This window comes from Acomys minous (genome assembly GCF_964271855.1).
Source record: "Acomys minous genome assembly, chromosome: 12".
Classification (NCBI taxonomy): Eukaryota; Metazoa; Chordata; class Mammalia; order Rodentia; family Muridae; genus Acomys; species Acomys minous.
Window position 1 is genome coordinate 40,725,539 of NC_140493.1, and position 24,400 is coordinate 40,749,938.

The 24,400-nt window shown below is 46.4% G+C and overlaps 1 protein-coding gene across 4 annotated transcripts in view; it reads left to right on the forward strand.

Moving 5' to 3' along the window:
- NSMCE2 (NSE2 (MMS21) homolog, SMC5-SMC6 complex SUMO ligase) overlaps positions 1 to 7,727 on the forward strand; it is a 217,361-nt gene extending 209,634 nt beyond the window's left edge. For all 4 annotated transcript variants that reach the window (XM_084749150.1, XM_084749151.1, XM_084749152.1 and 1 more), the window contains one exon: positions 7,416 to 7,727. In XM_084749150.1, the coding sequence (XP_084605276.1) occupies positions 7,416 to 7,533 (118 nt within the window). In that variant the 3' untranslated portion in view covers positions 7,534 to 7,727. The remainder of the gene's footprint in view (positions 1 to 7,415) is intronic.
- Positions 7,728 to 24,400: the final 16,673 nt, after the last annotated feature.

Genomic DNA, 24,400 nt, shown 5'->3' on the forward strand with positions numbered 1-24,400 from the left:
TTGCATTTAATCATGCAAATAACTTCCCAAATGGTTTCAATAAATCCATGGCTAACTCACCAATGAGAATTTTTTTAACTCCGAATCTTCCGTCCCTTCTCTCCCTACCTCCCAACCCCAGGACCATGGCTCTGTGCCTGTGACGAGAGTCCTCAGTGGGCCACACTGAAGCTGACTGGGTTTGGCATCTCCTGAGCTCTTATCGCAGGAATGGAATGGCAGGTGTGACCGTTCTCAGGCCCTGATAGCAGTCCCTTTGATGTGTGCTTTGCTTCTGCATCACCCAGACCCAGAGGTGGAATTCCCCTCCCCTCCCCATGTGGGTGTGGGCTGAGAGATAGAGAGAGAGGCTGGAGATAGCTCCTTGGCCATTCAGCCAAGTCCTTTACAGTATTTATTCTAGATGAAAAGTGGGTTTGCAGCCATTAGGCTGCACCTGTAAGCCAGTAGTTCATTTCTGTTCTATATTTCCACCTTATAGTCCAAATGTTACATTTCCCTAATGACCTTGACATTTTCCCTGGGGGCATAACTTCACCTGGACTTCCAAGCCTTCCCTCTGTGCCAACTTTTTTCTCTGACAAGCTGGAAAGCGTCAGCAGAATTGCTAAGAATGCTTCCTAGTTTGCTGTCTTCGGCAGTCTTCTTTCTGACACTGTGTGCTTCTCTCCTGAAGCCGTGGGTGGAAAGGGGCAGCAGCAGGGTGTGTCCACATCAGATGGCCCTTCTCAAGCACACACTAAGACTTTCTAGTGCCCTCTGCCTGTTTTGGATTGCACAATACTTGCCAACACTTAAGTGACACCTGTCATCTAGAGAAACCTTCTCTACCTGTCGTATTTCATAACCTGGTGGCAGACACCCTGAAAATGCTTGTAGAATAGTAGTAACTATTAAGTCTGAGTGGAAGAAGGCTAGAGGTTTACAGAGATGACATTCTTACTGGGCCTTAAAAATGAGGATGATGCCAGGGAATGGTGAGAGAAGGCCTTGTAAGGTTTTTCCATTGGTAACCCCTCTCTAGTAGGCCAAATTTTCCCCATTCTCTTCTTTTCATGTGTATACATGTGTGATATGTTTGCATGTGTTTATGTGTGTTACATGCATGGATGCACATGTGGAGGGATATGCATACACATTATGTGCATGTACATGTGGAGGCCCAGTAATGCTCTCAGAAATTCCTTGATTGCTCTTCTACCTTACTCTTAGAGGAAAGATCTCTCAAACCCCAAGCTCAGACATGGCTAGCCTTACTAGCCCAAGTGGCCTCCTGGAGATCCTGGCTCTACTTCCTGAGTCTGAAATTGTAGGTGGGGCACCATGGCCTCCAGGGACCTGACCTCTAGTCCTTTATTCCCACAGCAAATGCTTGAATTGCAACATTCCCCCAGCTCCCTCTCCCAAGACAGTTTTGTGCAACCCTGAGTATATAGGTATAGAAAATAGGCATGCAAATTAAACATTTGCCAGTAATAAATTATAAAAATTTTATTTGCAAATAGTTCAACATATTTTGTGATTTGTTAAAGATAAAGGCAAATTTATATACTAATGAGGTAGATATGCTTCATTTTATATAAGGAATTAAATATTGGCTGAATATTTGATATGAAGGATAGAGTACCTTCAGTGTTTTTCAGAGTTCATTGAAACTTGATTTTTCTAATTGTCAGTGCCAAGAATACCATAAATACATAGTACAAAATTTGGCAGAACTATTTTTATAGCCATTTTAGAAACTGTTGGAAATTTTGTCCTAATCCCAAACCAAAATTCATTTTAGTTTTTTTTTTTATGAAACCTAAGTCAGTAACTCACCACAGTTTCTGAATCAAGCATTCTACTATATCACACACACACACATATATGTATGTATGTGTGTGTTTATATATATGTACATATATATTATATATTACAACAAAAATATACAGTGGTTTGCTACAGTCTATGAAATGACAGTAGGAAAATACTGTCTTTTCTGCAATTAAACCATTGTGTTTCCATAAGAGCAGGAAATGTGTGTACAGGAAAAAGAAAGAAACCACAGCAATTTATAACCTACGGTTGTCTCAGAGCTGAGCTGAGATGTTTCCTTGGCACTGTGTAGTATGACAGCATTCATGGTGTAGAAAGCGCATGAGTGGTCAGATCCAAAGCTGCAATATGGATGAGCATGGGCAGTATAGAGGCGGCTCAGCAGGTAAACACACTTGCTGTGTGCGGCGGTAGTGATGCACGCCTTTAATCCCAGCACTCGGGAGGCAGAGGTAGGTGGATCTCTGTGAGTTCGAGGCCAGCCTAGTGTACAAAGCAAATCCAGAACAGGCAAGGCTATACAGAGAAACCCTTTCTCAAAAAACCAAAAAACAGAAAGAAAGGAAGAAAGAAAGAAAGAAAGAAAGAAAGAAAGAAAGAAAGCAAGCAAGCAGAGGGTACAGGGGACAGGTGCTAAAGGCTTGTGGTGGTGCTAGGGTGGTGCTTGTACAGTGGGTTCTGTTCCAGAGAATGTTTGCAAGTGTACCTGGCAGAATGTGGCAACTGATTGGAAGTAGGAGAGGAAGAAGTGGGGCGGTGACTGCCATTTCTATTGAGTGTCCAGAAGCAGTTGCTGGCTGCCATTGGTTGAGAGAGAGGCAGAAGAGGAGAAAGCATCCAGCAGGGATTCTGAGAAGCTCAGTTCAGGTCATCCAAGTCTGTGAGCACAGCAGTCAGCCATTTGAGAACAATAGAGGCACAGGCGTGTGGGTTTCCCTTCAAAAATGGCTGAGCTAGCTGAGTGTGGTGGTGCACACCTTTAATCCCAGCACTTGGGAGGCAGAGGCAGGCAGATCGCTGTGAGTTCAAGGCCAGCCTGGTCTACAAAGTGAGTTTAGGACAGCCAAGGCTACACAGAGAAACCCTATCTCAAAAAACAACAAAAACGGAAGATGGCTGAACCGGCCATGAAAATTGTGTGGCTGTGAGCATAGAGTGGGGCAGCTGTTTGAGACACAGCTCTGGCGAAGCAAGTAAGACGAGAGAGCTTTGGCCTCGCATGAACTGTCCTCACCATGATTCATCAGCGCTCAACTCAGAGCCTGTAGTCTGTCCATCAGTTACACCATTCGAGTAACCCAGGGTGAGAGGCACTATAGTCACTAGTCACGGAGCCAATGTCAAATACACATGGCAGCAGATTAGAACTCAGGGTCTATTCACAACTTACTCCATAGGTTTCTGATTCAGCATGAAGTGGTGTCATTTCCCATGAAGGGGTGTTTAAAAACTGTCTGTGACACATCCTGTTAGAGAACTCTCTTTCCCCTGTTGCAATTGTGTTACATTGCTAGAGTCCCAGGCACACTGTGTTACTGGGTACCATCTGAACTTTCCCAGCATGCTCCTGTCCCTGGAGGCTTCTCCACTGGATTGAGACAGAATATTCTTGTGGAGCTTTTCACCCTAAGTATACTGTTAGTCATTTCCTAAAATAGATCTCTTAATCATAAAGCTATTATCTCGCAAATAAAGCTGCCCGCTGATTTTCATGTTAATGAACTACGGATGATTTTGACCCCAACCATTTGTTTTGGTTTTCCTGGATCTTCAACAGACGTTCAAAGCATGTCAGACAAAGTGAGGTGAATAGAAATGTGTGATGTCAAAGCAGAATTCATTTGCCCACAAAACACCAAACCTCTCTGCCAGATTCTCTGTCTCTAAAGTGAAAATAACATCAACTCAGAAATCTAGGGACCCTAGAGCTAACAGGGAATCCCAGATCTGTGCTAGCCCATTTCTTGGCTGTGGAGAAGACAGGGAGCTAGCTCAGTCAGTGTTAAGCTCATCCCCAGAACTCACATGAAACTGCCAAGCGTGATAGTGCACTTGAAATCCCCACACTGGGAAGGAAAGGGGGATGGAAACAGGCAGATCCCTGCGGCTCCCTGGCTGGCCAGTGAAAGACCCTGTCTCAAAAATAAATAAGTACATGTGGGTGGTGCCTGAAGAGGACAACTGAGGATGTCCTCTGACCTCCACAGCATGCACATATGTGCACAGCTGCGTATACACACAGGGAGAAGCGTGCTGACAGGAAGCTTGCTCGAGTACATCCTGAAGACACAGCTGTGGGGCCCTTATGACAGACAATCATCAACTGACCTCACTGCACAATGATACATCACCCTAGACTTAGAGGGTTTGGGACAAAGTGACTCTCTGTGTGTAGGTATGCCAGGAATCCACTAAACTCTTATTGCCAGAGGCAGCCATACACCTGCTTTCTAGAGCTTGTGTGTCAGATCTTGGCATTCTTAGAACCTAAATCTTGAGCCTCTCACAATTCACCATTGTGTGATCATGAGCTGAGGCTGAGGCCCCGATTCCCTCTGCATCCTGAGGCCTCCCCGGGGTAAACACTCTCAAGTTTGCCCCACGTTGCTAAGGAATGCTCTGCCCTGTAGCTGACCCAGGCTCAGGACCAGCCTCTCCTTCCAGGCCTGTTTGTTGTGCATCTGGGCCCTTCCTGGGGATGATGTGATGCTGCTGAAGGTATTGCCACACCTGACTTGCTCACCAGGATGTCCTGGGGATTATGGCCTAATGCTTGGGTGATGTTGCTGCTCAGGCAGGAGTGCCCTGATTCAGGCCCATGGCATTATGGCCTTTTCTTGGCCTTTTTAGTTTAAAAACGTGTTTCTGTGGGGTGGGGTGGGAAACAAGGCTGTGGCCTAGTTGCTATGCCAGCCTCTCCTCCAGGAAGTCTCCCCAGAGATCCATTCATGCTTTTCAGTGTTGTTCTCACCCTGTCTCTTGTTGAGCCACCTTGTTTGAGGAGACAGGACTGGCATCTGTGGTTTGGAATAGCAGCAGCTGCCATGCAGTAAGGCCTAGAGTACAACCCTTCGCCCTTGGCATTCAGTGGCCTACTTGCTTTTCACTGTGCCAGGATGCCTTCAGACAGACAAGGAACTCCACTTTCATCTACTCGCAGGAAAAACCTTGTACTTTGTAGCACGTGAGCATCAGGAGAGCTGACTGCCAAGTCTCTCCCACTCTTTTGGAGATGGTCTCCCTGTGTAGTCAAGGGTAGCCTAGAACCTCAGTCTTACCTCTGCCTCCCAGGTGCAGGGATTATAGGGATGTACCACTCCTCTGGGTTCTTCCTCTTCCGAGTTTGTATCTTGTTGTCAGGTCACCTTGAAGGGACTACTTGATTTATATCAGTGTCCCTGGAGCCTGCCTCTGCATGACACAGAGCTCACCAGGCTCCATCCCATCCACATGAGTGTGGGCGACTCCCCTGCAGCCGAGTGGTGTGGTTAATTCCGTCAGCCATTCTCAGAATGCCCTCATTTACTGACTAAAGGCACTGATGTCATCAGGAAGTCCTCCCCCCTCGCTCTCCACTTCCCTCTCCACTGTTTATTCACTGTCTGGCAGATGGAGGTAGACTTTGTTCTCAGGAGTGCCCTGCACCCAAGGCCTGGAGTCAGAATCAGGGCTTGCCCCTCAGGGAGGTTCACCCCAGAAACCTCCTGGTCTGCATTTCTATGTCAGGGAAGCCTAAGGGATGGCAGTCTCCATTTCTAAAGTCTCGAATGTGTATATATCTTCATCATCTCATAGTTAGAGATTTCAAAGTACAAGGGACAAGCTAGCTGGGGCTGCACAGCAAAAGGAAGGAAGGAAGGAAGGAAGGAAGGAAGGAAGGAAGGAAGGAAGGAAGGACAGGCCTGCCAGAATTAGTTTCTGTTCTCAAGCTTACTACCCGTTGCACCAATAAAAGCCCCTGTGCTGTGGAAAATCCTTACATTTCCTGTGAGTTGGTGAATTGTAGCACTCAGGTCAGATTCCCTTCCCTCTGCCTTTCACCTTTTCTCCTGTGCTTGCTGTGCCTTTTGAAGAGTTGCCTCAGCCACGGAGCTGAACTTTGTGTGGGCCAGAGCCATGCTGCAGACTTGATCACATGGCAGCACCTGGAAGCATGCATGTGCATATGCACGGGCTCTGTGTGTGTACAAACAGACCAGACACCTAAAACTTCCCCGCCTAACAGTGGCCAGGCTAGAGATGGTAAAGTAGAGAACGTTATGGAGCACAGTGGGACCTGTTGCCATGTGGGATGGGAACCCTATCACTATTTTTTAGCAGGAGAACCCAGGCTCAAAAAGTTTATCTCAGCCTCCCACCAGGCAGTAGGTGGTTGAGAGAATTCTGGACCTGTATGAGCTTGACTCCAAACACTGGACACTTAGCCTTGACCAAGTCTTGTTCCTAGTAAAAAGAAGTCAGGTGACTCAGTCCACTCTCTCAAAGAAGATGGCTACCTGAGCAAGCCCTGAGCTCCACCCTTTCCTGCTGATTCACTTTCTTAATTCCCTCACCTCAGGCTTCTAGCCCGTCCCGAGTGCCCCCCTCAGTGTCTCCACTGAGAGATTTAATTCAGAGGGAAATAGGCCAGGCAGGATTGCTGGCCCCATCACAGAACAAGGGCTACAGTTGCCCACCTGTGATGCTCTTCCCTTATCTTTATGTTCCTCTTGCCTTCCTTCCATCGACAGGTGCTGCAGCTCCCATGTCCCAGTGTATGCTGGACCCTACCTCAGCCACACTCAACTGGTCTGCCTTGCCCTGTAATTCAGTGGGGTCCCCACTTGTTTTCTCGACTTCACTCTTTGTCCTGTAGCCTTTTGATCTCTGTTAAGAAACCAGAGTAAAGTTTTCTAAAAGGAAACTAAGTCACATCCCACCTTCATCTGAAAAAGTTCTATCTGGTTTTTTTCCTATTTAAAATGGGGCTATGGTTGCAGCTCAGTAGGTCGAGAGCATGTACCTGCTGTTCATGAAGCCCTTGCTTTGACGCACTCCAGCACATCATAAAATCAGGTGCTGTGCTGTGGTACATGCCTCAATCCTAGCGTTGCGGAAATGGAGGTAATAGGAAGCTCAAAGACGACCTGGGCTATGTGAGACCATGCCTCAAAACAAAACAAAACAATAACCCAAGTGTCACTCCGCCCCTGATCTCACCGCAAATTCCTCTCCTCTCACTGCAGAGTACCTGGCCAAGCCTTCTTCTGGGCAACCTAGACCACACCCAAGCCTGTCTCCCCCCTCCCTTCCCTGCTCCCCCACCCCATGTCCCTCTGCCCTGCATTGCTTCATTGCTGTTCATGCCATGGTGTCTGTCTCCTGTTAGGAAGCAAGCCCCTAGATGTAGGCGCTGCTCACACATCGCTTGCGTCCCCAGCTCCAAACCAAGCCACCCTCAGTGAAAACATTGAGTACGCGTGCATGTCTCCAGTTTGGGGGGTTCTTTCGTTCTTGTTTTTTGTAAGGTGTTCTCATTTCAGTGCCTGACTGTGAAAGAAGGTAATGCTTAGTGCTTGGCAGTGAGATGAACTGACAGTTTGCTCTCTCCCTCACAGTTGCCCCAAAATTGGCTGTAGCCACACAGACATGAGAATGTCGGATCTCATTCCGGATGAAGCCCTGAGAAGGGCAATCGAGAGCCACAACAAGAAGAAAAGACACCACACTGAGTAGGAACAAGCCACCTGCCCACAGGGATGTCAGCAGCCTACCTCCACCCCAGCCACCTGAGAGTGAGGTTAGAAAGCATTCAGGGCTGACTGAACAGCACGTTGTATTTGGGTAACCCTTGATGGCAAATTGTAATTAAGAGCATTTTTTAAGTTACACAATAGAAACACAAGTACAGTATATTCTTTATTTTCAAGTGGTCCAGTCTGTATTTCTCCCAGTGTATAAAGGATTCTCAAGGTGTAGATCTTCTCTCTCTCTCTCTCTCTCTCTCTCTCTCTCTCTCTCTCTCTCTCTCTATCCTTCCCTCCCTTCCTCCCTCCCTCCTTCCCCCACCCCCCCATACTTCTAAATGGTTTTTTATAATTTTTTCAACTGAAAAGTAAGTTTGGGGTGATAAATAAAAAGAAAAGGCAGAGAGACCCCCAGCTGAGCTGCAGTCTCTGTAAGCAAAGCAAACAGCAGCATCTGGTTATAAAATAGAGCCAACAGATTCCCTGTTTATTCAGCATGATTGACAGTGCTGGGGATGGAAGTGCTTTCATTTGTCGTGGCTTTCTGAATGGTGCAGAATGTTCCAGGAACACGTTCCCCACAGCAACTCTAGGCAATGCCCATCCATAATGTAAACTTGACTGCATCCCTAGGACGGCCCTTCATCCATAATGTAAACTTGACTGCATCCCTAGGACGGCCCTTGGGTATCATATAGGAAGCCACCACATTCTGAGCACTCTGCTCCCCAAGCTGTTGGGTGTTCCCTGCAGGTGACTATCCTCTGGGCCCTATGTCCACAGTATATGCGGGACTTAGCCTTCAGTTTCTTGGGAGACAACCAAGGGCAATAGTGTTACCCGGAGATTGTTTTCACATCTTGGACAACCCTGATGAACAATTCAAAAAAGTTTTCTTATGCCTGGTGTTGGGATTTTTGTTAGTTTATGGCTCTTGTGGGGAGCTTGTCAGCACAGATGGAAAATTTTTATTTAAACTATATATGTATATGTATACACAGACTTACATGTATTTTTGGAAGATGATTCCTTATGATTTTTTCAGACATGCTTACTGCCTTTTGGTTGTATCTTTCCTCTATTTATCTCTCTCTGGGTCTCTACTTAAAGTCCTCCTCTTCGCTTTTCCCACTTCTGATCTGTTGTACCCTGCTTTTCCTCCTCTGTTGTTTCCTCTCCCCCTTCACGGTCCCCTTTTCCTCTCCTGGTGTCTACAGTCACTGCAGGTTGTATACCCACATCTGAAGATTTAAAGCTAGGAACCTCAATTGAGAGTGAACATTCAAAAGTGTCTTTCTGGATTAATATGATCTTTTCTAGTTCCATCCATTGACCTACAAATTGCATTTCTCTTCATAGCTGTATAATATTGCAGAGTGTACATGTGCCACATTTTCATTGTCCATCCGTCAGCAGAAGGACATCTATGTTTTCGTTTCCTAGCCATAGGGGAGAGACCGGCAGTGAACAGTGCTGAGTAAGTGTCTCTGGGACAGGATGTCAAGCTCCTTGGGCTTATGCTGTGGAAGGGTATAGCCAGGTATAAGGTAGACTTATTTTTAGCTTTCTTGGGGTTGTACACACTGATTTTCAGAGTGGCTCTAAATAAGGATTCCTTTTCCCCACATCCTCTCCAGCACTTGTTGACTGCTGTTTCATTGGTCGTCCCCATTCACAAAGTTGTTTTGACTTGCCATTTCCCATATTGCTAAGGGCAATGAACACGTTTTGAAATATTTCTTAGCCATTTTCGTCGTCCTTTGAGAATTCTCTGTTCAGATCCTAGGCCTATTTTCCCCCAGTGGTTTGTTTTATTTTTATTATTTTGTTTGATTTGTGTGTGTGTCTCTGCCTGTCTGCCTGCCTGATTGACTTGTTTGTCTACCTGTGCCTGTATGTCTGTGTGTTTGTATTCAGATATACCACATGTACCAGAAGGGGGTTCAGATCCCCTGCAGCTAGAACTTGAGGTCCTTGTGAGGCCTCTAGAGTACTGAACTGAACTCAGGTCCTCTGAAAGAGCAGAAGATGCTCTTAACCACTGAGCCGTCTCTCCAGACCCTCGTTTGTCTTTGTATTTTGTTTTGGTTTTATGACTCCTTTTTTTTTTAATTCTTTATATATTCTGGATGTTTTTCTTAAGATTTATTTATTTATTACATATACAGTGTTCTGCCTGCATGTACACCTGCACACCAGAAGAGGGAACCAGATCTCATGATAGATGGTTGTGAGCCACCATGTGGTTGCTGGGAATTGAACTCAGGACCTCTGGAAGAGCAGACAGTACTCTTAACCGCTGAGCCATCTCTCTAGCCCCTATATTCTGGATATTAATACTCTGTCACATATATAGCTGGCAAAGATTCTCTTCCGTTCCATAAGCTTTTTGTTCACTAGATTTATTGTGTTTTAGCTGTACAGATGGAACCAGAAGATGCTATGTAAGCTTCCAATGGAGGGAAGCAACCAGTAGTCCTACCCCACTGTGAACCTATGAATTACAACAACCTGCAACATGTCACACTGTTCCTAAGGCTGCAAATGGCATGCTACCTTGGAAGAAACCAATAGCTTTCTAACTGGATTTAAGGCCCAGTCAGCAAGAGGGCCTGGTTCTAGTACCCTACCTAGCCTAGTAACCAGGCCTAACCCCACACCACTTTACTAAGCCAGCACAATCCCTAACTACATTCTGAATATTTGCCCTCATAACCACAGATAACTGTAGGTCTCAACCCTCATTAAAGAACTTCTCCTTGCAGCAGATGGAGGCCATTATAGAACACCACAACCAACCAAAACGAAGGAATAAGCATACCCAGCACCAACTGATAGAGCTACAACACAGTTCCTGCAGCTCAGCTAGACTCAGGGATCATAGCAGAAGAGGGGGCAGAATGACTGTAAAAGCCAGGGGAGCAGAGAGTTTGCTGTGGTTGCATTTCCTGGAAATGCCAGAGAAGCTGCACCATGAGGTCTCACCAAGATGGCTGTCTAAACAAGACCTAAAGAAGCGTGACGCCAATAGACATGTTCACATGGAAGGGCAAAACTCAAGAGGCCTCAACCCTAGACAAAGAAGCGAGTCAACTAAGGAATAGTAAGAGTAAGAGAAGCCGTGCGGTGGTGGTGCACACTTTTAATCACAGCACTCAGGGAGGCAGGAGGATCTCTGAGTTCGAGGCCAGCCTGGTGAACAAAGTGAGTCCAGGACAGCCAAGGTTGCACAGAGAAACCCTGTCTCGAACAAACAAAAACAGCAAGAAAAAAAAAAAAAAGAATAGGAAAAGTGGTCTTTCCCCAAGGAAGAGTACCCCAGCTGGGTATCTGATACCAAGTGGCATCATATAAGTAGTAATACACAAACTGAGCAAGCTGTAGTTCTATACTTAGGACTATATACACACGTACATGAATATATATGTAACAATTTTAAAAAAGAAGCCGTGAATTTGAGAGGACAAAGTGGGATATGTGGGAATGATTAGAGGGGGGAAATGGTATAATTATATTTTAATTTTTAAAACATTGTCAAAGGACAGAACTACTACCAGCAAGGACATATACTTGGCTATCTTGCACAGAGAGAGTTGGGCCTGGTGATACTGACCAGTTATCCTAGTATTCAGGAGGATTCAAGCTGGAGACCCCCCTAGGCTGCCTAGCAAGACGCTGTCTTAAATAATAAATGAAAGACAATGTAGACTCTTCAGTTCCATTCTGATTGTGTAAAGAGTGCTAATGCATTAACTCCCAACGCCACCTTTTTATCAACTAGATTGTGTAACTGAGCTGAGGGAAGCATGCAGTGCACCAGGAAACCATGGCCAACATTCATCAAATACTGACTTTATCTGCTAATTCCCATAATCCTCCAGCCTAGTGAGTGGCCACTGTTCCCACTCTCCAGCACCAAGATGCAAAGACGGTATCAAGAGTGACAGCTCGCAGGGTTATGGCGGCACATGCCTTTGATCCTGGAGGCCGAGGCAGATGGATTCAAGGCCAGCCTGCTCTACAAGCAAGCCCGGGACAGCCACGGCTACACAGAGAAACCTTGTCTCGAATAAACAAAAGAGTGACAGCTCAGAGCCAGTGAGTGGTGGTGCACACTTTTAGTCTCAACACTAGGGAGACAGAGGCAGGTGAATTTATGTGAGCCCAAGGCCAGCCTGCTCTACGGAGCTAGTTCCAGGACAGCCAGGGCTACACGGAGAAACCCTGTCTCCAAAACTAAAAACAAAAACTGACAGCTCTGAAGGGGAAGTGTTAGGACCAGAACTTGAGGTTTGCACTCTGAACCCCAGATCCCCTTTTTCCTTAAATATTTACTTAGTGCCTGAAAATATTTTCAGAGGAAGGAGGATGAGAGGGAAGATACTGAGATCGATAAATGAATATGATGACACGTATATGAAGATGCCATGATTTTGCATTCTAATAAAAAATAATAAATAGAAACATCCAAAGCCACATTTAAAAGTAAAACCTTTGTAAATAAATCAGTGTGTGTGTGTGTGTGTGTGTGTGTGTGTGTGTGTGTGTGTGTGTAAAAATAAGCCTGACTAAAATGCACTCAGCCATTCTCAAGGTCAAGGCCAGGAATTGTGAACATGCTTTTGCATTTGACAGAATGGTTAATGCATTTTCTACGGATTCAAAAACAAATAAAGACATTCCATTTCCTGCAAACTGAGAGATTGTGAGTTTCCTAATAGGCTTTATCTGAATCAGGCTTTCCCGAGGAAATGATTATGTTTAAGCCAGAGCAAACAGACTGCTCTTGGAATGTGGCTCTTCTGTGCAATACTTGGTTCAACAGATAGGAGCCAGCACACAAGGCTTGCCCAAGATGTGATTTCCATCTTCTCAGCTCTTTCCAAAGAGAATTCTGGTATATTGCTACAGAGACTTTATCAGCCGGAAGAATTGTCAAAGAGCACCATTCCTCCATTCCTCTGTGGACAGGCGTGGTAGGTGTATCCTAGCAAAGTTGGCGTTTGCCAGTTGTAGCATGGAGACTTTGGAGTGAGTTCCCTTTTCTTTCTTTTCTTGTTCTCTCTCTCTCTCTCTCTCTCTCTCTCTCTCTCTCCTCCCTTTCTCCCCCCTCTCTCCCTCCCTCTCCTCTCTTTCTCCCTCTCTTTCTCTACCGCTCCCCCCCCCCCCCCGTAGCTTTAGCTTATAGAGATCCTCCTGCCTCAGACTGCCTTCCAAGTGCTAGGAGGTTTATTTTCTTTCAAGGTTTATAACCTGATTGTCATTCTCAGTTTGGCGTGTTTACTACGTTTCTTGTTACAGGAGTTTTCAAAAACACTGGAACTTCTTCTTCATATTTGTCCTGGTGGGGTGGCACTCGTTTATAATGCCATTTGAGGAGCCGAGGTGGAAGGATTGCTGAGTGGGAGCTTGAGACCAACCCGGGCAATATCCTAGTGAACGCCTGCCTCACAAAGGAGGAGGAGGGGGAAGAACTTTGTTTGGAGTGCAATTCATGTCTAATCTCATCGACTTGGAGGCTGAGTCAGTAGGATCACAAGTTCAAGGCCATCCTGGCAACTTAACAAGCCTTTGTTTCACAGTAGAGTAGGAAGCGTAATAGATATGTATCTCATTCTTAGAGCGCGACTATCCCCCCCCATGACCTCATACCATGGGTTCAGACCTAATACAGCTCCAACAAAACCCAATACACAAATCCCCCTTAAAGGGGAGTAGTTCTCCTTTAAGCCCAGCACTTGGGAGGCAGAGGCAGGCTATCACTGTGAGTTCAAGGCCAGCCTGGTCTACAAAGCAAGTCCAGGACAGCCAAGGCTACACAGGGAAACCCTGTCTCGAAAAAAAAAAACAAAAAAGGGGGTGATGGAGGTAGGCTGTTCTCAATCAAAGATGAGTTTGGAAAACTTCCCCAGGACATCCCAATCCCAGTTGTGATCCAGGGTTCATGAGTGGCCTCTCTAGCCGTATCTTTTGGGTATTACAATATAACGTTGTTGTTGTTGTTGTTGTTGTTGTTGTTGTTGTTGTTGTTAGCTCTAGTTGCAACCTCCCAATTTGGTGAGCTTTAAACATTATCAGAAAAACCAACAGATTAGATAATTTACCATAGAGAACTTCAGAGGATCCATTCAGCTAGGAACTGCTCCTACAGCAAGTGCTATCCCAGCTGGGATGTCCCTGACAAGGGCAGGAAACTGCAGGTCTCGGGAACCAGTGAGGCCACTGCCTTCAAGATGTCATCTAACCTAATTAATCTCCCCTGGAGCCCCAGAGATGGTTGTTCTTACTCCGTTTTACGTGTAATTAAACTGAGGCTCCATCTTCTCCTTTGCCCATGGTCACAGGTTTTTGCTTCCACTGGCTAATCCCGTACTGAAACAAGCACTAGCTCGGGCTTCATGCCTCACCAGCTAGCCACCTCTCTCTTGTCTCCCTCACTGTGGCTTCCGAGACCAGCCCCCACCCCCATCCCAGGCTTGTGTCCTCTAGGCATCCTCCAATTTAACCAATTTGAGAGTTCTGTATTTCCTGTCTCTTCCGGTACAGACCAGGCCCTTTTGCCGCTCCCATGACTATTCACCAGCCTTCTGGTCTCCTGACTCTAATCTTGCCCCACCCGTGTTCGTCTTCTGAATCCCCATTGGATAATGTCATACCGCATCTTCCTGCAGATCAGCCACTCTGCAGCACTACTGTGTTCCGAACATTCCAGCTCCCTTCTCCCACCCCACTCCCTTTGTACTGTAGTGTCCTTCAGGAGGGGAATTGATCCTCAATACTCCTTCCCCTCTAACATGCATTGGGGCCCTGAAGCATATCCTTTCACTGTTCCAGGCTTTGGATTTTCCATATACACTGAGGATTTCAACATCTCCCTCAGTTCTTTTTAACAACTCTAAGAATCTGTGTCATATTTACAGCGAATTGCTCTTGTGGGGACTCCTTGAGCCTTTCGAAGGAAAGCAGGCCAACAGGGACTTTAGTATAGTACATTTGAAGCAGATGTGTACATTGGATCCTTGACTGTTATTCAGTAAAGATTTGCAAGGGCTACTTTATGCCATGTTTTGTGCTAGTCTGGTATGGCACTTAAATTCCCCTTCTGAAGGGCTTTTCATAGTTGGAGCAGACAGACAATGGGACAGTTACATTTCAGCAGCATGGTAATAGACAACTTGCCTGGCAGGCTCAAAATCCTCCATTTGATCCACAACAGGAATAAAGGAATAAATACAATTTTAAGATTAATGTGAAAGTAAGGGCTGAGAATGGTGCCCAGCTGACAGAGCGCTTGCCTGGGGTGTAAGAGAAGGACCTGGGCTCCATCTCTAGCCATCAGAGCATAAACTGGCTGTGACATAGACACCTGTAATCCCAGCACTCACAAGGTGGAGGCAGGAGAATCAGGAGTATAAGGCCGTACTAGCTTTATATATTGAGGAGTTTGAAGCCAGCCTGGTCTACAGGAAACCCTGCCTCAAAAGGAAATAACAATTATTCTTACCTACTGTTGCTTTTATTCTAATTACTTACTTTTTGTTTTATGTGGTGGTGTTTGTTTGTTTGTTTGTTTGTTTCAAGACAGGGTTCTCTGTGTGGCCCTGGGTGTCCTGGAATTTGTTCTGTAGACCAGGCTAGCCTCTAACGCAAACCGACCACCTCTGCCTCCCAGTGTTGGGATCAAAGGTGTGTGCCACCACTGCCCCGTGTGTGTGTGTGTGTGTGTGTGTGTGTGTGTGTGTGTGTGTGTGTGTGTGTTTACCATAATGGAATAACAACCTGACAGGCTCTTCTGTGTTCCTAATGTCATCTAGGAAGCTGAAATTCAGACCCAGGGGACAGATGACAGAGCCACCAGAACTTAAAGGAACTACTACTAGTGAGGACTATTCTCCTGAAGCAGTACAAAATTGGTGGGTTGGGGGGGGGTTGTTTGTTTATGTGTTTTGTTTTGTTTTGTTTTGTTTTAAACAGTGATCCTTGTAATTCTGACTGACCTCAAATTCCCAACCAGCTGAGAATGACCTTGAACTTTGGTCCACTGTCTCCAGCGCTGGAGTGCTGGATAACAGTTGAGTGTCACCACACCCAGTTATGTAGGGCTGTTGAGCTACATTCCCAGCCCCAGAATTGGCTTTAAAACCAAAACTAGTATATAGTTTTGCAAGGAAGGAACTTGGGTAATATTTGTCATAAATAGCACATGCCTGAAGCACAGCTCTATTAGGAAAGAGCCCTGCACGCCTGGGAATGCCTAGGGATGGCATTCCTCCAGGCCTGAGAGACTCTGCCATTGGGCCAGCATGAGGCCCAAGCTGGGCAGCTGGCTGGTTATGGTCCCCAGCTCACAACGACACTGATTAGGCCAGAGAACTGAAAAATAAGGTTGGCCATGATGAAAAATGGATGCTACACTAAAAGGAATTGGGACTCTTGGGTTGGTTGGTTTTGCCTCCCAAGAGGAAAAAAACAGTTTATATTGTGCAGACTAACAGTGAGAGCCCTGAAAGGACCAGTTAAGGAACCATTAATATTCATAGGGGGAAAAGTTGATGTTAGCACAGTGGGAGGGGACCTTGGGTGGCCCCAGGGAACTGCAGTAAGATTTAGGAAATTGTGTTGCTTTGGGGAAAGTACTTTACTTTGGTAAGCAGGGACTGGTATTTCATCTTTCCCATGAAGACAAGGTATGATTTTAGCAATCTTTATCACTTTATTAACCATCAAGGTTACAAACATTTTAATACTAGATTCTGTTGCTGTGAAGATTACATTTTCAAGGATTTCTTCTTTAAAATAATCAGTTGGGGACTCAGTGGTATAGGTGTGGTAGAGTACTTGGCTAGCTTGCATGAGCCCCTGAGTTCAGTCCCCAGCAAAGCATGTGCGCGCGCGTGTGCGCGCGCACACACACACACACACACACACACACACACACACACACACACACACATTAAATATGGCACTTAGTTTGTTCTGATAATCACAAGCCACAACAATGAGATTTCCCTCTCCTGTCCTTTGTTTGTTTTTGATTTTTGATTTTCCACACAGGATTTCTCTGTGTAGCCCTGGCTATCCTAGAACTCAATCTGTAGACCAGGCTGTCCTGGATTCACCTGCCTTAGCCTTCCCTGTGATTAAAGGTGTGTGCCACCACACCGATCTCCCTCTCCTGCCTTTAATGAAAACTATCCAAGTAACAGATTTCAGACACCGGAGGACTCCACTTACTGTGGTGAACTGTGTTGTCCAGTTAAAGAGTCAAGAGGACAGAATTCCCAGGGTAGGGAACAAGAGAAGAGAGCTGCTTGCAGGGGACCAACCCTAGAGGTGCATGGTGGGTCTGAGGGAGTCCTGATGCGTCATCAGCATGCTGGCCTATGAGGAAAGCACCTGGGGCTGGGGAAGAACTTAGGTTTTACTCCACCCACAGCAGTTCCTTTTCCTACTTGTCAGAGAAGAAAACTTTGTCATTCATGGGTCACCTGGTAGAGTGGGACAAAGTGAGCCTTAAAAATAAAGAACGTTCTGGTGTTTATTAACAACATTTACAGATGACCTCAAAGGCAGGAATAAGCAAACTGTGGAGGGCCAGCCAATTTATAGTCATGGCCCTAGAGCCTCTGTTGCAACTGTAGACTGCTGTTGTGCCACACAAACACCCATATGAAGTATTTGGACAGACGGGAGTACCTATGTTCTAATAAAATTTTATATATACACTGAATTTTTATTTAATTTTCACAAGCCACAAGATATTATTTTCTGCTATTTTCTATCATTTAAAATATAAAGATCATAAACCATAGAAAAAGAGATGGCAGGAATGCTTTGGTTCTATAGACTAGGAGTTTGCTCACTTTCAATTAAAAAAAAAAATCGAAACTTAAAGTTAACTGTTAGAGAACAAAGCCCAGAAACAGTTGAGAGCGCACCAAAATGCCAAGCTTAAGGCTGGGGATTGAGCTCAGGGGAGAACTTGCCTAGCACCTATGAACCCCTGGGTTCCATCCCAGCACTACATAGAATGGGCTTAGTGGCAAATGCCATTAACCCCCAAATTCAGAGGGTGGGAGAGTAAGAGAAGCACCAGTCCAAGGCCATCCTCACATCAGTTCAAGGCTAATGTTGGAGACATCAGACGTTGTCTCAACAAGTACATCACCAACAAGGTCTGATGTCCAAGCAAAAAGTTGGAGGGATGCGAAGAAACAGAAAAATATAGTCTGTGGAGGTGGGCGTGGTGGGCGTGGTGGTGCACACACCAGGCTAGCACCGCCTCTCTAATAACTGCTAAGACGTAGGCTCAGAAGATAGATCAAATCTTCCTCCTGTTTTAAGTATTTGTTGAAGCGATGTAGTGGATAGTTTTAATTGTGAGCTTGGCATAATACCAGAAGAGAGTCTCAGCAATGGATTGACTAGACCTGGTTGGCCTGTGGACGTGTCTGAAGAACATTACCTCACCTTGATCGAGGTGGGAAGATCTGTCCACTGTCGCTGGTGCTGTTCCCAGGGCAGGGGCTCTGGTTTCTCTAGGAGAAAGCCAGCTGAGCAAGCATCAATGTATTCTTCTCTGCTCTTGACTGTGGATGTGACATGACTAATTGCTGAAAGCTCCTGCCTGCCGCCTTGAATCCCTTGTTATGAGGGACCAACGTGGAGCTGTGAGCCAAACAAACAAGCCCTTTCTCCCTTGACTTGCTTTCATTGGGAGTATTTTATGACAGCAACAGGAAAAGGAAGCTAAGACAGTGGGGTTGACAGCCGATAAGATTCCAAGGTAGAAAAAGGAGCTAGGTTGAAGGTACAGGAATAAAAACTCCTCGTTGGAATGCAGCAGAGAAGCAGGCAAAGAGTGAGGATGTAAGAAAGACCATCCTTGAACCCTGATGCCCCAGGCTGCCCACTGTACAGGGCTTGGACTTCCCAGAGAACAGAGGAAAGCAGGAATAAAATGCTTGAAGAAATAAAATAGTGTTTATTAAAACCCCACCAGATCTTACTGTTAACAAAAACTTACTCCTATCAAATCACTTTCACTTCAGTGTTTCAGCAACGATGTCTTCAATATAATGTATTCCCCTGTAAGCCTATGCTATACATATACATATATGTGTGTTTACATGCATACATACATTTGTGTGTGTATGTTTTCTCGAAACAGCGTTTCTCTATGTAGTTCTTGCTGTCCTGGACTCAATTTGTAGACCAGGCTGGTCTTGAACTCACAGAGATCCTCCTGCCTCTGCCTCCCAGAGTGCTGAGATCACAGGCATGTGCCACAACACCAGGCTTTTTAAACAGTGTCTCGCGAAGCCCAAGCAGCCCCCTCATCCTCCTGCTGCCATCCCTTCTCTGCCATGATGTGCGAGACTCTGAAACCGTGAGCCAAAATAAGTCCTTTCTCCTTTAAATTGCATTTGCCAAGTATTTTATCACTACAGCAGGAAACGAAACAAGCTTTATGTGTGTATATAACTTAACAGTTTTCTCGCCGGACATGGTGGCACATGCCTTTAATCCCAGTACTCAAGAGGCAGAGGCAGGCGGATAGCTGTGAGTTCAAGGCCAGCCTCATCCACAAAGCAAGTCTATGACAGCCAAGGCTACACAGAGAAACCCTGTTGTGGAAAAAAAACCAGTTTTCTCTGGGATTAAAACATTCCGTTTTGGCTGGAGAGGTGGCTCAGCAGTTAAGAGCACACCATCTGCTCTTCCAGAGGTCCTGAGTTCAATTCCCAGAAACCACATGGTGGCTCCCAACCATCTATAATGAGATCTGGTGTCCTCTTCTGGTCTGCAGGCACCCATGCAGGCAGAAAACTGTGTAATAAATCTTTATTTAAAAAAAAAAAATCCTGTCCTGCAGGAAGCCCCTTAATCAGGAAGGCAAACAACTCAGAGTAGCTTCAAGAAGTCCCTGAAACTGACCAGATTCAGTAGGCTTCTCCCTGCCAAAGTAAGCATTAAAACCTGGGAGTCCCTCTCAGATGAAAGGAAGCTGATCTGCAAAGAAGATTCTCAGACAAGCTAAGCTAAATAGGCTCTGAGAGGAGAAAAGCTGCAAAAATAACCCAAGACCAGACCGTCTGCCTAGAAGAAGCAAAAACCAGCCGAGCTGCCTGAAAGAGGTTTAGACCAGAGTCACTGGCAAAGGGCTTTCCAATATTTTGAGTTGTCTGCAGGATGTGCAGTGTGTTCCAGGTTCCCAGCTTTTGTGAGCTGGCACCCATGCTGGGGTGGGCCTCTGCTCCTGTCAGGGAGCCCTCATCCATATCCCTGTAGTAACTTCAATAAAACTCTTTGTGTGGGATCCCTATCTGGGATGAGTAGATATGTGCGTTGTGTCTCCCCAAGAAAAGTTTGGTCACACAACTGTAGATCCTTGGAAGACTATACCAGAAGAATATGTATCTAACACAGGTAAAAATTTCTCCCAGACCTTCAGTGTTTGGCCTCAGTGACAAGTCATCTGACACATTTTGCATTCGTTAGTTCTCTGGATACAGATGAGGAAACTGATGCCCAGAGACAATCTGATCTTGCCCAAAGCCAACCATTAAGGCTGATCTAGAACCACCAACCACCTCCCCAGTCCCCACCACACACATTTTAAAGCAGAAGAACCCCATCCCAGGCAGCTCTGCCTCTTTCATAGAGGGAGTCTCCAGCTTCTCTGGTATGCTTCCTTTATTTTTTATTTTATTTATTTTTTTTAAGGTGGACTTAGTCCATGGTGCCCTAGGAAGAGCCATAGATGGTGAGGAACGGAAGACAGCAAGACACATCCCAGCCCTGCATTTGCCAATAATTGCTCTTCAGATCCTTCTGGAATCTTGTTTGCTTACTTGTATGTTTGAAGGTCTATCTGTGTAATCCAAGGCTGGCCGAGGAAGCTCAGTGCCCCTGCCTCAGCCTCCGAGTGGCCTCTGGACCTCTTCTTGGTTCTGTGATTAAGTGAGGATAACTCCGAGGTTCTGTGTTTTAAGTTCTAAGCCACGTTTCTTGCTGTCAGTACCTGGTTTGTCATCTCCTAGGAAAGAAAGGGGACCTCTCCATCACCAAAGGGGAGAGAAGAGCCTGCACCAATGATGCAGTTCTTCTGCCAGATATGGGAGCAAAGCAGCAATGACACCATCCAAGGTGTTGTAGAACACTGAGAAGCAAAGCACAGCCCCTCGTGCCATCTCAGGGAGCTCCACCAGATCATAAAACTAAGACCGTCATTGGGATCTCTTCCCTTCCCCTTCCCTCCCCCTGCCTGTGTCTATCCCAGCCTGGAGGTCAGAATCTAAGTTCCAGTTCTGAGGTAGACACAACATTCCAGGCCCTGCTCGGGAAAGGACTCCCTGGTGGTCAGGCACACAAAACAATGAAGCTTGCTCTCAGAGCACCTTGCTGGATGCAGCCTTCCCTCTGAGCTCTTGGTGCTGTCTTGCTCCTGATTTGCCTACACTGGCAGTCCTAACTTGTGACTTCCTGGAGGCCTCCTGGGAAGCGTTCTCCTTTGCCTGAGATCTCCCATGGCAATCACATGTGTCTCCAACACGTTAAGATTTCTCACAGTAAGACCTAGGATCTCTTCTTAGGCCACCTGAAGTGCTGATTTGAATGCAGACACCTGGGCCCACCCTAAGCTAGGCTCCTTGGGGACAGGGCCCAGGGTTCTGCACATTTCCAAGATGATGTCAAATGGGCTCATGTTTGGTTGACAGAGCCACCCAGAGATCTGCCTGCCTCTGCCTCCCAGAGGGCTAGGATTACAGGTGTGTGCATGAGTTCCAAGCTGGTCAGGTCTACATAGTGAGACCTTGTCGAAAGAATGATGGTAGGAGTGTGAATCGATTACCCAGTGATTAGGACCACTTATTGCTTGCAAAGGACCTAGGTTTGACTCCCAGGACCCACATGGTGCCTCACCAACATTTGTCACTCCAGGTCTAAAGGCTCTGACACCCTCTTCTGACCTCTGAAGGCACTAGGAATGCACATAGTGCCCTTACCTATGCAAGCAACACACACACATAAAATAAAATAATCTCTTCCTGTTATTTTAAGACAAGATCTGCCTGGGCTCGGTGCACTGCCCAGGCCTGTAATCCCAGCACTCAGGGAGGCACAGGCAGGTGGATCTCGGGATTCCAGGCCAGCCTGATCTACAAAGTGAATCCAAGATAGCCAAGGCTACACAGAGAAACCCTGTCTTAGGGGCGAAAAAAGAAAGACAAGGTCTGTCAGAGTAGCCTTGGCTGGCCTAGAACTCCTGCTGGAATTAAAAGTGTGTATCACCGCACCCAGCCAATAATCTATTTTTAAAAGATCCTTAGATAAATATAAAGTATTGGAGACCCTGTCTTCTTCCTTTAACTTATACTTTTTCTTTTTTGTTTTCTTTCTTTCTCTTTCTTTCTTTCTGTCTGTCTTTCTTTCTTTCTTTCTAACATTCTAATGAGTTGAAGAACTCCCTCTCTATTTGATTGATGGGTCCTTCTTGGCCAGGTAAGATTTCACTGTATGGTTCAGGCTTAATGGTTCCTCTACCAGCATCTTTTCATATCTGTCTCCCAGGACCTAGCCTTGAGTGAAAACAAACGAACAGTCAAAAAGATGCTCCATCGCTCCTCACATACCAACCTAGGAGGCATGCCTGGTGGACTACGTGTGGAAGTGTGACTGTGTCTCACGGTTTGAATGTGAAAAGTCTCACACACACACACACACACACACACCTGAGTTTGAACACTTGATTCCCATGTCGTGATACTGTTTTAGGAGGTTGACCCTGGCTGGAGGAAGTCGGTCACTGGGATGAGCCTCGAAGGCCTTGTCTTCTGGTTCTCTCCTGTCTTTCGTGCTTCCTGGTCCAGCAAGGTGTTAGGACTCTCTGCCACATGTTCCTGCTGCCTTCCCAGGTGTCACGCCATCCCTACCAGGAAGGGACATATACCTCCTAATGAAACTCTTAGTCAAAACAAGCTTTCCTCTCTCACATCCTGTCAAGGACGAGAAAAGAACTCAGGGATTAAAGGAAACCTCTCATCACACTCACACTCAGAATGAGGCTCAGGTAGTGTTTTCGTGTATGTGGTCAAGTCTTGAAGACTGTGCTTCCTGAACACCAATCGTATAAGTGTTCCCATCAGAGTTCTGTCACCACTTGGGCCTTATTCACTTAATTGTTTCAATGACGTTAACTAGTTCGCTTTTTAAAAGCCTCCTCTTAAATGATAACACGCGTGAAATCACTAGCACATCACTCACCACGTACAATGTGTGGCATTAAATTAAATGGAACCAATGTTTTTTTTTCTCTCCCTTTTATTGGGGATGGGGTGAGGATAGGGGGAGAGAAGTCTTACATATCCAGCTTTGCCTCAAATTCATTATGTAAAAAGAAACTGGCTTTGAACTTCTGAGCCTCCTGCCTCTACCTCCCAAGTGGTAGGCTTGCAAGCGTGTGCCACCACAGTCGGTTTATGGGCGTGCTGGAAGGAACAATGTTTTGTTGAGTCCTAGCTAAGTACCCTACCAAGTTCTAGCTCCAGCCTGGCATTTTTGAGGCATCCACCATCCTCCTAGCCGTCTGCTGCAGGGCTCTTGCAGGGTGAGGGCCCAAAGCTTCCCGACTCAGCTGGGCTCTCCCATGACCCTCCCTCCATGCCCTATCCGGCACTAAAATTAACAAGTCCCTTGACAGTGCACTGATACCCATGGGAAGGAAGCCTTGGCTAGCCATCAAGGCGTGCTCGCCCGCCTAAGGCGGCCAACAGCGCTGACTTCCACAAAGAGTGGTTTGTGCTCACCAGTGTATCTGAGTTTCACATGAGAAGTCAAGCCCGACACATGCCTTGTTGGGACACCCAGTATTGCCTGCCCTGAGTCACACCGCCAGAGCTCAGTTCTGAGTACCAGACCCCTTCCCAATCAGCAAACATGAGCTCACCAGCCTGTCCCTCTTGCCGTGTTGAAGCAGGTGACATGCCCTGCCAGCCTTGGGCATTTTACAAGAAGGCAGCTTGAGTTCCCCAGAGCCCTTGCAGGCTACAGATCTATTTTCCCCCATGGGGCTGTTTGTCTTTGAAGTAACATGTGACTTGTATCAAGCCACATGTCGAGGGAGGCTGTTCAACGCCAGCCAAAGAAAACAAGCTAAGGTGCGCTGACAGCTGGCTGCTAGTTTATGATTCACCCGAGGACAAACTGAAACCAGGCACATTTCAAGGGGCTGCCGCGGGGAGTGCATTCAAGCCACAGGTGAGCTTTTCCCTGCGGGGTTTAGGGTTGCAACGTGCTCTCGGCTCACTTCAGCTTTGCGGAGATGGACGCTCAGAAGCAAGGTTTGGGGAAGTGAAGCGTTCTTGAAACAGCTGGATGTCCAGAGGACAAGTGGCAGTCTTGCTTTCTGACTGGTGGTGACCTGAGCCGGCGTCTGTTAGCTTCTCTTCCTCTCAGGACCTTCAGCTATGAGGGGGAGAGTGGACCTCTACTGTGCTTGCCTCTTGGAAATGTGTCCAGGTTGAATGAGACACTGCACAGAGATAGGGTGGGACAGAGACAGGGCAGGGCCTATGGAGCACCTCTATGAAGCTGGCTGGGAGCACGTATGGGTGGAGCCCTACCATGCTTTCAAACAGCAGGTGACTTCACGAGGACACGTGAAGACTGTTGGAAAGTACCAAACCGCTTCAGGCGGGCTGTGGTGGCGCACGCCTTTCATCCCAGCACTTGGGAGGCAGAGGAAGGCGGATCTCTGCGAATTTGAGGTTAGCCTGGACTACAGCTTGAGTTCCAGGACAGCCAGAGCTGTTACATGGAGAAACCCTGTCTCAAAAAACCAAAAAAATAAAAAA